General features: G+C 41.7%; 5 protein-coding genes across 5 annotated transcripts; 1 reads left to right on the forward strand and 4 right to left on the reverse strand.

Annotated features, from left to right (window-relative positions):
- Positions 1-154: 154 nt before the first annotated feature.
- LOC6498098 (neprilysin-21) lies at positions 155-2,280 on the reverse strand. The gene is made up of 2 exons (XM_001962039.3): positions 694-2,280; positions 155-632 (listed from the first exon to the last, which is right to left on the reverse strand). The coding sequence occupies exons 1-2, from the start codon at positions 2,179-2,181 to the stop codon at positions 228-230; spliced, it is 1,893 nt and encodes a 630-aa protein (XP_001962075.3). The 5' UTR covers positions 2,182-2,280; the 3' UTR covers positions 155-227.
- A 74-nt stretch (positions 2,281-2,354) lies between these two features.
- Positions 2,355-4,773, reverse strand: LOC6498097. Its single transcript, XM_032451782.2, has 2 exons — positions 2,816-4,773; positions 2,355-2,759 (listed from the first exon to the last, which is right to left on the reverse strand). The coding sequence occupies exons 1-2, from the start codon at positions 4,175-4,177 to the stop codon at positions 2,355-2,357; spliced, it is 1,767 nt and encodes a 588-aa protein (XP_032307673.1). The 5' UTR covers positions 4,178-4,773.
- A 151-nt stretch (positions 4,774-4,924) lies between these two features.
- Positions 4,925-5,442, reverse strand: LOC6498096 (dynein light chain roadblock-type 2). Its single transcript, XM_001962037.4, has one exon. It carries the CDS (start codon positions 5,303-5,305, stop codon positions 5,012-5,014), a length of 294 nt encoding a protein of 97 aa, XP_001962073.1. The 5' UTR covers positions 5,306-5,442; the 3' UTR covers positions 4,925-5,011.
- A 4,366-nt stretch (positions 5,443-9,808) lies between these two features.
- On the reverse strand, positions 9,809-11,743 carry LOC6498095. The gene is made up of 2 exons (XM_001962036.4): positions 11,592-11,743; positions 9,809-11,536 (listed from the first exon to the last, which is right to left on the reverse strand). The coding sequence occupies exons 1-2, from the start codon at positions 11,619-11,621 to the stop codon at positions 9,962-9,964; spliced, it is 1,605 nt and encodes a 534-aa protein (XP_001962072.1). The 5' UTR covers positions 11,622-11,743; the 3' UTR covers positions 9,809-9,961.
- A 7-nt stretch (positions 11,744-11,750) lies between these two features.
- Positions 11,751-12,687, forward strand: LOC6497439. Its single transcript, XM_001962035.4, has one exon. It carries the CDS (start codon positions 11,987-11,989, stop codon positions 12,563-12,565), a length of 579 nt encoding a protein of 192 aa, XP_001962071.1. The 5' UTR covers positions 11,751-11,986; the 3' UTR covers positions 12,566-12,687.
- The last annotated feature ends 218 nt before the right edge of the window (positions 12,688-12,905 follow it).

Here is a 12,905-nt window from a genome sequence, read left to right on the forward strand (position 1 = left end):
CAGAATGATCGTTTTCCAAATCATTTAAGGTAACGAATCGGGTGGAAATTGGCCAAGATACAGCCTTCGTTGGGGGCCATATTGTCCACCCATGCCTATTAAGGCACCATTTGGGACTAAATTGATACTAATTTTAGATGGATTTGAAGAAAATATACGATCCTTTATTATATTAATTCAATATCGAAAATTTGTTGGGCATTTTATAAAATTAAAATCTTTAGTTTTTAAGCCAATCTAGTACCATTAAAGGCCCGAGTAAAGCTGGCCAGCTGGAGTAATGGATTATAAAGAACATAGTCATGTTTCCAGCAATCGTCGTTACCAAATATATTCTGGGAAAAGCTCAGGAAGAAGAGCTGCTCCAGGGACATCTTGGTAAATGCGGGCTGCGCTTGACTGAATCCTGATCCCTCGGAGAAGTAGGTTTCGTAGACGAGGTTTAAGAAAACCAATTTTTTTAATATTTTAAAGTCATCATCATAGTTGCAAGAAGATCGGTTGTTCAACAGCTTCTGGTCATCGAGTATGGACAGGAATTGGTCGTATTTCTGGCAATTATATTCCATCAAATCCTCGGGAAACAGAGCCTTTTCTATTAGACTCGCAAGGATATAGCCTTGCGTGCTCATCTGAAAATTAATTTAAAAATTAAATTCATGTTGAAATTCCGCTAGGAATATTCCCATTTACCTTGAAGATATCATGAGAATGAATCATAAAGAAGGGTTCCACGAGGAGGCTGTAGGGAACGATGATGACGTTTCCATTTTCCACACTTCCCACCTCAAATGGACGTTCTGGATCTTCAGGATATGGATTCGGTGTTGTGGGCTGGTCCAACCTTTTCAGCAAATTCAGTTCCCGAAACTCTAGCGCTTTCACATGATTTGTTCCGAAATTATCGTCATCATTCAAAAGTAGATCTGAGTAATATTCAGTAGCAAAGCGCCGATGATCCTGGTCCTTAGGCATGTTTCCAATGTTTATGCTGAGAGAGTTGAGTTTTTTCTGCAAAGACGATGTGATGGAGGCATTCGAAGAACTTCTGTCCAACCGAAGATTAAACTGCTTCCGAACGGCTGTAAATAAACGATCCATTTGGGTCTGGAACTCTTTTAGCTTGTGCTCGCCTAGAACATTCTCCTCATAGAGGAGATTGCTGGCAAACTCCATGCAGGTCCTTAAAATCTGGATGCAAACGCCTTTTGGATGCCATAGTCCCTCCAACCGAAGCGATGACTGAATAAACGAAATAAATTTTCCAAATAGATAGGTGGCCACCAACTCCTGGTCTTTGCCATTAATCAACTTGGCTATCTTAATCAGGTAGTTCGTGTCCTCCACCTCCACCCGAAAACTGGAAGGAAAAGGATAACCAAACACAATTTCGAGGTACGCACCGAGTGAGACTCCGTGTATATTTTCTAGGTCTTTTAGGCTCAAAGTCTGGGGAACAGAAGCCTCTGTTTCTTTAACCAAGTCTCTAATATTCTTCTCAAGATTCTCAATATCGTACTCCAACGACTTCGCTCGAGTGTGACTGAATCCTAACGCAATCAGATCCTCATTTTCGAGATCTACATAGTCTCTATATGAGGCGTACTGTGGCTTCCCGATCACCACTCTGAAGAGGGAACTCTCCGCTTCCCATTTGAGATTCATCCGGAAGATGGCATTTTTCATGCCAAAGCGACGCAATCGGGCGAGAGTCCTGAGCCATTGGAACTGCTCCTTGGGCCACTGATCACCTTCAGTTGTATTAAATGGCCAGGAAAGATTAACATCTGGCTGCACATATTCGAGGGAAATTCTTTTATATTTTTCACACAAATTGTAGAACTGGGAAACTTTTTCATCGAGGCTTCCCGACTTGTGGGAACTGTTTTTCAATTGTTGGAACACCTCCACTAACTTTGGAATGATGAGCTCCTGCGTGGCCACATGTAGTCTATAATTTGTATTAACACTGTTATCCGAGGATCCGTAATTTCCGCTGGCATATTTGTGGAAGTCATCGAGAGGATCCACTGACGGTTCCATGGCCGCCAGCATTCGACTGAAAATTATTTGGTCATCCTGATTGGAGGATCTGACCTCCTTTTGTATCCCGGCTGCTTCTAGATGCCCTAAAAGGAACAGGCAACCGACCCATGGAAATACACTTGATGCTCGTATCATCTCTGCCAAGAAACTGATCAACCAGCAAAATTTTAATGACTAATCCAATGTAGCAAGTGACCGATATCGGACGGGGTCAGCCCTAGATTAGATTAGACACTTTAAACTGTTTATATTTTTTACTTATTTTTTTAATATATATATTTTACAAAATTTTTTATTTTTGTAAGCACTTAAGCGGATGATGGTATATTGAAGGCCCTGGAAAAGGATGTCAGCTGGAGCAGTGGATTGTTGGCAACTCCCTCGATTTCCCAGTAAACATTGTTATTAAATATGGTCTGGACAAAGTTCAGGAAGAAGAGCTGCTCCAGCGACATCTTGGTGAATTCGGGCTGCGCCAGACTGTATCCTGATCCCTGAGAGAAGAAGGCTTCGTGGACCAGGTTCAAGAAAACCAATTCCTTTAAAGTTTTGAAGTAATCATCGTGTTGGCAAGAAGATCGGTTGGTCAACAACCTCTGGTCATCGAATATGGACAGGAATTGGTCGTATTTTTGACAATTATATCCCTTAACTTCCTCGGGAAACAGAGCTTTTTCAACTAAACTAGCTAGGAAAAAGCCTTGCATGCTCATCTGAAAAGTAAAATTTATTTAAATGGATTTCCAAATATTAATCAGATTTCCATTACCTTAAAAACATCATGTGAATTGGCCATAAAATATGGTTCCAGGAGGACATTGTAGGGCACGATGATGACGTTTCCTTTTACCACACTTCCCACTTCTAGGGAGCTTTCTGGATCTTCAGGATGTGGATACGGGGATGTGGGGTTGTTCAATCTCTTTAGTAAATTACGTTCCCGGAACTCGAGGGCTTTCACATGAAATTTTGCAAATTTGTCATCATTAGTCACACGAAGATCCGAGTAGAAATCGGTAACAAAGCGTTCATGATCCTGGTCCTTGGGCATGTTCCCAATATTTATACTGAGAGAGTTGAGATTCCTTCGCAAGGACGATGTAAAGGAAACATTCAAAGAGCTTCTGTCCAGCCTAAGGTTAAACTGCTTCCGAACGGCTGCGAATAAACGATCCATTTGGATCTGAAACTCCTTCAGCTTATTCTCGCCCAAGACATGCTTTTCAAAGAGTAGATTGCTGGCAAACTCCATGGAGGTCCGCAAAATCTTGGTGCAAAGGCTCTTCTGTTCCCATCTACCTTCCAGTCGAGCGGACTTATGCATAGAGAAAACAAATCGATCCATCAGATAAAGGGCCACCACTTCCTGGTCCTTGCCATTTATCAGCTTGAAAATCTTCGCGAGGTAGTCCAGATCCTCCACCTCGACCTGAAAACTGAACGGAAACGGATGACCAAACACAATCTCAAGGTACGAACTAAGGGACACTCCGTGTTTGCTTTTCAGCTCCCGTAGGCTCAGCAGCTGGGGCACAGAATCTTCGGTTTCCCCAACCAGATCCTTAATTTCGTCCTGAAGTTCGTCTATATCGTAGTCCAGTGATTCCGCTCGATTGTAGTCGAATCCCATATCAATCAGATCTCTCTTATCAAGTTGAATGTAGTCGCTGGGGCTTTCGAACTGCTGCTTTTTAATCACCACCCGGTAGACGGAGCTCCCCGCATCCCATTTGAGATTCAACCGGAACAACGCATTTTTCATACCGTAGCGTCGTAGCTTTGCCAGAGTTCTAAGCCACTGGAAGCGCTCCTTGGGCCAATCCCCACCCTCGGTTGTGTTGTACGGCCAGGGAACGTTCACATCCGGCTGCACTACATCCAAGAAGGTAACATTGCCGTTATTTCTGCAGAGATTGTAGAACTTGGCCACCTTATCTTCCAGATTGTCCGAGGGGTATGAATTGTTCCCAAGTTTCTGGAACATTTCCAGGAACTTGGGCACTATCTTCTGCTGAGTGGCCACAAAGAACCCCTTATCAATAGCAGATTTTAAAGTCAAACAATAAAGAAATGTTATACTGAACTGTGAACTTTTTTTTGCCGTTTTCCATCCAGTACCCTGACTCAACATTTCCCGGAGTCACTCAGCTATGAATTTCAGCTCAACTCCTCTCAACCATCATTAAGGACACCTGCCTGCTGCAAGGCAGCTAAGGTCCCGGAGTCGGACTTAATGCTATTTCTCGTCCCGTGCAACAATTTTACTGCTGATGCAGTCGGATGTTTATGTAATTATCACGAGTGAACAGCTCGTCAGCAATGCACCGATGGATAGAGGTATTGGCATCGATGTCCTGGCCCTGGGGAGTCCTTTCGACCCAGTCAAGTTGGTCTGGGGTGGGCGGGGAGATGGTTGCCTCGAGTCCCCCAATGCTCATAATGCACTTTGCATGTAAAATATTTAATTAAATAAAAAATAGCAAAACCCAATGGAGGAGGACCTCCTACACCTCCTGTTCACCCTTTTTCGGTTACCCTGGCATCCTTACATCCTTGCATGCTGGCATCCAGGGCATCCTGGCAAGGGCCGCAAAAAAGTTTATTTGTTTCGTGGCTGCCTCAGTCAGTCTTCATTTATTGTAAATGAGTTTGCCCAGGACGGGAAAAAAAAGGATGCGGGGAACGTATATACACATACGCGCGGATGGCAAAGGATGCATATTGAATAAGACTGCAAGCCACACGCAAATGGCATTCCAATTCAATTCCAATCCCCAGAGCAAATAATTTCCAGAACCGACTGCCATTAATGATGGAATGCACCGGATGACGAAATCGATAATATGTTAATTACCCATTTCAATTACCAAATATTGTATATCGCTCTTAAATTTAATTTAATTGTAATTCATTTTTTGCAGCAAATTAGATTTTGCAGATTGGAGGTCTTCATTTGGCGTCCCATCTAATCGCAGGGCAGTTGCAGGACGACGATGAAGTAATCCACTTCTGGACAGAGCAGCACCTCGTGTCTTAGTGTCCGGAGTCGGAGGAATGTGAACTCGTTGGTGGCGTCCAGGTCGAGGACCACTTGCTGGGCCTTCTCCCTCAGGGTTTGCATCACGGCCGCATAATGGAGCGTGAGGTTGTACTCCATGGTCGTCTTGATGGGAATCCCATCGTTGTCGATCACCATGATCCCTACGATGTTCTTGAAGTTCTGAAAACGCTTCAACATTTCTTCCACTTCGGCTGACATTTTTTTAAATTATATTACTTTTTTTTTGAGTTTAAATAAGTTTTAAGTTTGAAAGTATGTGGTGTGTATGATTTAATGTATTTAAAGTGTTTAGGAAAGAAAACTAAACTAACACAAAAGTCATGGCATATCCTGAATAAGAATTCAGAGAAAATCAAAAAATTCTTTAAAAAAGTAAATTTCAACTTTCTGTATAATGTAAGAAAATCATATTCACTGCCATTTGTCATGGATCCTTGGCATTTCATTTGCCAGCTAAAGGAGTCGATACAAGTTTCATGATGTCCGGGCATAATCCGCAGAGCCGGCAGGGCTCTACGGCTGTTATGTCCGTAAATAAGCATTCAAGTTGGCAACAATGCCGGATGTTGGAATGCAAAAGTTTCGCTTTTGTGGATGGCAAAAGTACGGAAAATTAATTGAATGCTGATGTTGATGCTGTCGATGCCCGAAATGATGCCGGGTCCGGGTGAGGGTCCGGTTCCTGCCTGGTCTTACTCCTGATGCTGGCCCTGGTCCTGGTCCACTCGAAATGCAGATGAAATGTTTGCATCAAGTTCGGTGCGGAAATTATGCCACTCTTCCGGCTTGGGTCGACTACGGCAGACAAAAGCCGGCCTGAGTCTGGGTATGGGTCTGGGTCTGGTTGGCAGCCGGAGTTGTTATGAAAGAGTGTAAAATTGTTCACTTTTTAAATTAATTAAAAGTCTTAAAACTCATAATGAAATTACTCAACCAGGCAGACAGCCGTACACCCGGACAGCTGGACAACCGGAGTGGCAGTCATAAAAAGGATTCAGATTCGGATACGGATTCGGTGCATATGCAAATTCCTCACAGGCCAGACTTGAGGGAAATTAAACTACTTTCTGGACTTCTTCTCGGCATTGTCGGACGGATGGAAAACGGAAATTCATTCGGTAATTAAATCAATGTCCATGTGAAAAAACCTCAAATGCAATTTGTCATGCAATGCCAGAGCAGGGAAGTCGAAATGTGGAAAATGTTCTCACAAACTTCGTTAAGTGGGCGGTGGGATGGTTTGTGATGTGATGGGTATGAAAAGTGCCTATGCATTTTATTGCATATTTGTTGAATAAATATTTAGCTTTTCTCTCGCTGGTCCAAAAAAACCCCAAAAAAATAACCAGGGAGGAATATGTATGCAACTGAAATATTTACAAATGTTTTGGCAATTTATGCAACCTGCAAACATTCGCATTTTATTAGTTATTGCACAAGTTATTTGACAAGTAACAAACACACACAGTAACAAACAAGTTTGTTTGCACAAGTAACAAAAACCGGTCTTCACTTTACATGGCAGGTTAACAACTCCGATGATGATTTATGCCTGGCACTCGAATACAGGAATTTTTGCTGAAAAAGTGAAATGTGCAACAATGTAATTTGATATTTATGAAAACTTGTTTGTTTGCCCTTCAGTTTGTCTACTATTTCGCCTTACTCGATGGTTAGCTATTCATGGAATTTGCTTTTTTTCCAGGAAATTAAATGTCTCTCAAGGTTCTTCACTTTAAATTCTGATTTTTAAATCATTATGGACTGAACAGATAGAACTGTACAAACACTGTGATGGCAACGGATTTCATATTCATATGATTTCTGACTTGTGTAATGAATCTGTAATTAATGGCGAATTAATTGATTTTTTATTTCGCAAATATCATTCATCTGTCGGATTTCCTCTGTTTTGTCACCTCGCATATCCTGCATACAGTATTATTTATTAATGGTTGAATTATTGGGTGTATTTGCAAATATTTCTGCAAATATTTCAGCAATTCCACAAGGTGATAATGATATCACAGGATACGGCACATGGATCCTGGAGAAGTGCAATTCAAAGTGGCAAATTCAAGTAAATGAATTATTTGCCAGGCCGGTTCTCAGTTAATGAGAATCTGATTTAATTTCCAATTAGCAAGGAACACCGCAAACACATGATAATTATTGTAACCAGTCGACATTGTCCTGCCTGCTCCTGGCTCTCTTCATTTTGGTTAATTTCGGTTTTTGGCCCAAAATTTTAAATTATGATTGAGCATGGCTGTGTGGTTGTGTACGTGCCTGCTTTGTCGGTAATTGAATTTTAATTAATTGCCGTATATAAACTGAATATGCAAACATTGTATTTCTAAAGGGAAAAGGAAAGGAATGGGAAAGAATAAATTCCCACACATATAAAGCGACTCTGCCCCTTAATCGTATCGGTTTCCTTTGAGTAAAGTTAATCAATAAAGCCTCTAAAGGTTTTCGTAACTTTTTCATATGTATTTCCAAATTTAGTGGCATTCACGCGAAAAGTGTCACTGGGGGATACCAGGACAGCGGGATACAAATCCTTTGGAAATCGCTTCCTGCCTTTGGCCGTCTTCATTGCAATCTGATTTAGCGACAGACAGGTCCTTAAATAAAATACTCCTTGGCAAAGTGCGACACTTTTTCATTTGCCGCTCGCTTGCCTTCGCAAAGTCATAATCAAAAAAAAAGAATGCCAGGGGATACAATTTTAAATTAAATATTATATCGCGACGCCCCTGAGTAAGCAGCCTCTGGACTGGAGATGGATGCGAAAACAGGATATCCCAGTGTGATACACCTTTCGGGTGTCGGGTGTGAATCTGTTAGTCTGCACCTGACGCCTTTTATTTTTGCATATTTGTTCCTTTTCGTATTTTATTACATTTCTGGTATTCTTAGTTATAAGAATACCAGTTATAAGGGCGAGTTTATATTTTTGGATGATCCCGAGCGGAATGCCTTCGGAACCTATCTCATCTTGATAAATGGGAAAACATCTGCAGGTTAATGTAAGCTTCAAAATGGCAGAGGTTAATATATGGGGAAAGGATGGGAAATAATTATTCATTGAAATTAATGAAAGTCAGATTGAAGTTCAATAAATCTTGGCTTTCAAAGACTAAAAAGTTAAAAACCATTGCCTACTTTTGGGGTGGCCATTTGCAAAAACCAAATTATGGAATAAAAATATTTTTTTTGGCAATTTTCTTTACTTTTTCATTATTTTAAAAGTTACTTTCTCCAACCTTGATAATTTTAGTGAAAAGTATCTGCCTTTTCTTGGCCAATTGAAATTACTTTTTATGGCATTTTTCTTTTACTCAATTATGTATTACCCGTTTCAGCGATTACAGGCCACTTTCATTCGTTATCCTGGATCCCGCCTTCGTCCTCATCTCCGCCTTTTGGCCACTTTAATGCCCACCAGACCCAAGCATTTGCTTATCAAAGTGCAAAACTTCTATCATATTTAACGAAAAGCTGAAAAAAAAGGTCAACAAAGAGGGAATAAAATAGAAGAAAAGTGAAAAACCTTGACATCACCTTTTTCAATCAACTAAAAAGTGTCTTGTTTGCCACCCACTCCGTAGCACCACCCAACACCAACCATCTCCTACCGCCGTTCATTGCGGCACCACTGACTCAATAAGCCGGCATTTTATTTGCATTTTTTTCGTCACTCTGCTCGCCCCAGTCCGTCCCAAAGGCAGCCTGTCGTCATTTCTGTCGCTTCGTTGGCCTGCCAGCAGGGTTTTTCACTTTGTACCGTCGACAGGGAGAGGATTGAGGAAGAAGGCTGGCACTGTAGGCGTGGTCCTGTGGGCGGAGCTACTGGCATCGGCGGCGGCAAATTCATCATCGTCTCAGCACGCGTCTGTCAGCCGCGCTAAGGATACAATAAATGTCTTTCGCGGTCGCCCATCTCGCAGACAGCGTGTCCTTTTCCAATGTATTCTGATGGCCCTGCCTACACAAGAAAAAAAACTATAACTATTTGTTTTACATTGTATAGTCCAGAAAGTTTGAATAATAAAAAATAAAAGCATATATTCTGTAATAATTGTTAAAGCTTTAAATCAGGATGATCCCTCCGTTTTAATAGCCGTTTTAATATCTTGGCAGTCTGTACTGTCATCTATTGCTTGTAATATCCTTTATAATCAAAGCACCCTGTACGGTGGTACTTGAAGGCTGAGTGAAATACTCTGTCGGATTAATATGCAGTAGCGCTTTGCATTTTTTTGTAGCCTCTCTTTGGTTTGTATCGTCATTTTCCGTTGCTGTTGGTTTATTCATTTGCCTTTGCCTGTTTTTCATTTTTTTCCTTATACATACATATTTGTTTATTTCTCTCGTTTTCTTCTTTTTTGGCTTTTCCTTTTAGCCCAGAGTCTCAGGTGCACTTTGGGGATAACAAATTAAACAACTTTATGCAAGTGGAGCTGAATAAATTGCGTCAGGTTTCGGAATATGGATTCACTTGAAATAAGTAGCTTAGCCGGGGCTTTAGATTTTTGTTTAATATAAAATATTAAATATTTGACATACATATTTTATAAAAAAGTTAAAGTTCTATGAAATACATAAAATAATAAATTCATTTAAAGAATAAGCCTACAAGAATCAGATTTATCTGACTAATCAAATCCCATACTAGCATAATAAGTAGTATAATAATTTTGTTAATAGACAGTTTTTATTGCAAGTCATTGCTAAATTCCATCGTTCTTACAAGATAAATGGTGAAGTTATTAAATAAAAACCATATCGAGATCCTATGATTTATGGAACGTCTATTAAATATTTTTGAACAACCAATGAAGAACCAATTTATTTCTTTGCCGACTTGTTGCATTTTCCATACACAACCTTATAGTCGGGGTACTCGATTTTGCTAATGGCCTTGAGCTCGAAGAAGGCCTGCTTGGCCATCCAGTGGATGACAGGACTCTGCCACTCCTTGTTGACAAACTGGAACTTCTTTTCGTTGGGATCTTTGTTATTTTGGATCACCTGGCTGTAGTTGTACCACGTATATATCATGCTGCGCATCTTGTACACCCACAAGTGATTGGGCACACTGCGAATGTAGTCCTGCAGCTGGCCAACTGCCTCCATTGGAAGATTCGAGAGGATGCCGGGATTCATGACGGTGTAGATTTGACGAATATTTCCCGAGTAGTTGTTGCGATTCTTGGTCAATGCAATGCTGATGTTCTTGAGTATTTCCGTGATGTCGAAAGGTCCTTCCGGCGGCAAGAAGTTGTACTTGACATTGAAATCCTCGAACTTATCCAGCTGAGCGAAAATATCCACATCGATGTTACGGAAGTCCTCCCACCAACCCTCCCAGCTGCGATAGTTGCGACCACGGTAGATCTTGGTCCATTCCTTGCTGAGATTGTCCCGGAAACGGGCTGGATTGAAGGCCTGGGAAATTGCCGAGGGGCGACCGGCCCCTTCCTCGTTCCCAAAATCAAAAGGGTCCAACATTTCATCATACACCTGGTAGACATTTTTGTCCTTGGTCTTCGGATGGATGCGATAGTTGGGCATCCTCTTGAAAAACTTCACCGCATACGACCTATTCTCCGGCTGGGGCAAGGCCTCGATGGAAAGAGTTACATACGGCAACTTGTAGCCACCGATGAGGAACACCTGGTCGGACACCTCCGGACGCACGCGCTTTCGCGGCGGCGGGCCTACGGGTACTAGTGGCTCCCCCTCGCGCTTCCTTCCCATCGCCACATCATTTCCGCTGCCAAATGACTGCCAGTTACCATAGTCCTTCTCAACGGATTGATTAAAATTCTCGTTTGAATAGCCATTCCGGCTTTCGAATCCCGAATCAGAGCGACGATATCCATCGAAGCTATGGAATCCGAAACTCTGGTCACGAGACCCGTCGAAGTTCTGCTTATTTCCCGAATAGGGCTCCGGGGGCATCGAGGACATCGGGTTACGGAAATGTTGCGGCGGCTCTTGTGAATAGATCCGTACCACATCCATGTTGTCATTGGGCATATATTGGTTCGGCTCCCCACCCATATTTTGGGAATACGGCATATTTTGGGAATAATCATAGTTGCGATATCCCATAATATTTGTAGTGGGTTTCGGATTATCAACCGGGGACATGTCACGACGGCCCTGTCCCATCGGAGATTCATTGCGCCGGGGACTGGGACTATTCCAGTCCAGATTTGCCGGCGGCGGTGGTGTGGTTCCGGCAGGACGAATATCCTGCCCACCGCCACCGTTACCACCGTTCCAATTGCGCGGCCCACCATTCCAGTCGCGGTAGTTCTCGTTAATAGTGCGCCTGATCAAGGGTTCCATTCCCAAATTTTCACGAAAATCGCGTGGCTTACCAATTGGACGTCCTCCTCCTGCTTGAGGTAATCTCTACCAAAATCGAAGGGGATCAGAACCAGATATCCTACCAAATAAAAATACTTACATGCGGTAGTTGCGGCTTGTTTCTTAGCATTTTTTTTTTCGGATTAAAATAAATCACAAATTATTAAAATTCCGAGTTCCGGGTACTTACGGCTCTCAAATTCAGTAAGAATGTGAAAAATAATTGTCACTAAGTTGTAAGTGGTTTTCTTGGTGACACAGCCTACTGGGATTGAAATTAAAAGCACAATTTCAATTGAAAAATCGAAAATAGACTTTACGAACCTATCGAAATAGTTTTCAACTTAAGGGCCTAACAGAAGGCCATGAGAACAGTTCCAAAAAATCCCCAGAAACAACACATTATTTCTAAAAAGAACTCTACTTTCTCAGTTGTGATACAAATTTTGGTTAGCTTATATACATTTATAGAATAATTATTTCTAATTGGACAACATGGAGGACACCTACCTCTTGGCCTTGGTCATTTCTATTTTTTGCCACTTGACGGATCTCTGCTTCAATCCCATGGAGCCCTGTAAGGAATCGACTGTGTTTATATTTCTCGCAATGATGACTTTGCATAAAATCGATGCCCAAAACTTGAATCGAGCTTCCACCGATTTTCGGTCGAAGATCAAGCAGGTCCTGACCCTCTGCATAGCGATGCAAGTACTTCTGGTCGTCGCCTGGTTTCCTTTCGCTATAATCGTTAATTTCGTCGTAAATATGGTATGCAAGGGTGTTCGATACTTTGGGCCAGGAGAACATGACTGGATGATCAACCGAGTCGAAGACAATGGAGCGTCCGTCATAATACTGGTTTTGGAGTCATTTGCTCTGTTTATGGGCTTCGAGATGAGGGATATGCAGCGATTTTTTGGTTCGAAGGACGACTGCCTCTCGGAGAGTATCCTTTCGTTTGTAAAGAAACAACAAGACCGGGTTATACAACGGGAGAGGCGAAATCACAATAAGAAGCATAAAAAGAAACGATCCAAGAACAAGGACAGTACAGCCTTTGAATACCTTTGAATAAAAAACAAGAAATAAATTCCAAAAATAATAAGGTAAAGGAGTCACTTAGAGACTAACTTACCAAAAACAATTTTGTAAGAACTTTTTGAAATACAAATACATCTGATATATAACCAATATTTCGCTGACAACGTCACGTTTTAGTTTCAATCTTTTAACATCAAAAAGCTCCAATTCTCCTGGAAGGAGCTGCAAGGATGGCAGTATGCTGCAAGCTCTGCTCCATTGGTCGTGATAAACTTTCAGTAATAATTTATTGCAATCACTCAACTCAACGGCCACGTCAATGGTAAGGACTGAAAAAAAAAGTGTATATAAACGGAGAGAAAACAGAAAA

Source organism: Drosophila ananassae, chromosome 3R, assembly GCF_017639315.1.
Source record: "Drosophila ananassae strain 14024-0371.13 chromosome 3R, ASM1763931v2, whole genome shotgun sequence".
Classification (NCBI taxonomy): Eukaryota; Metazoa; Arthropoda; class Insecta; order Diptera; family Drosophilidae; genus Drosophila; species Drosophila ananassae.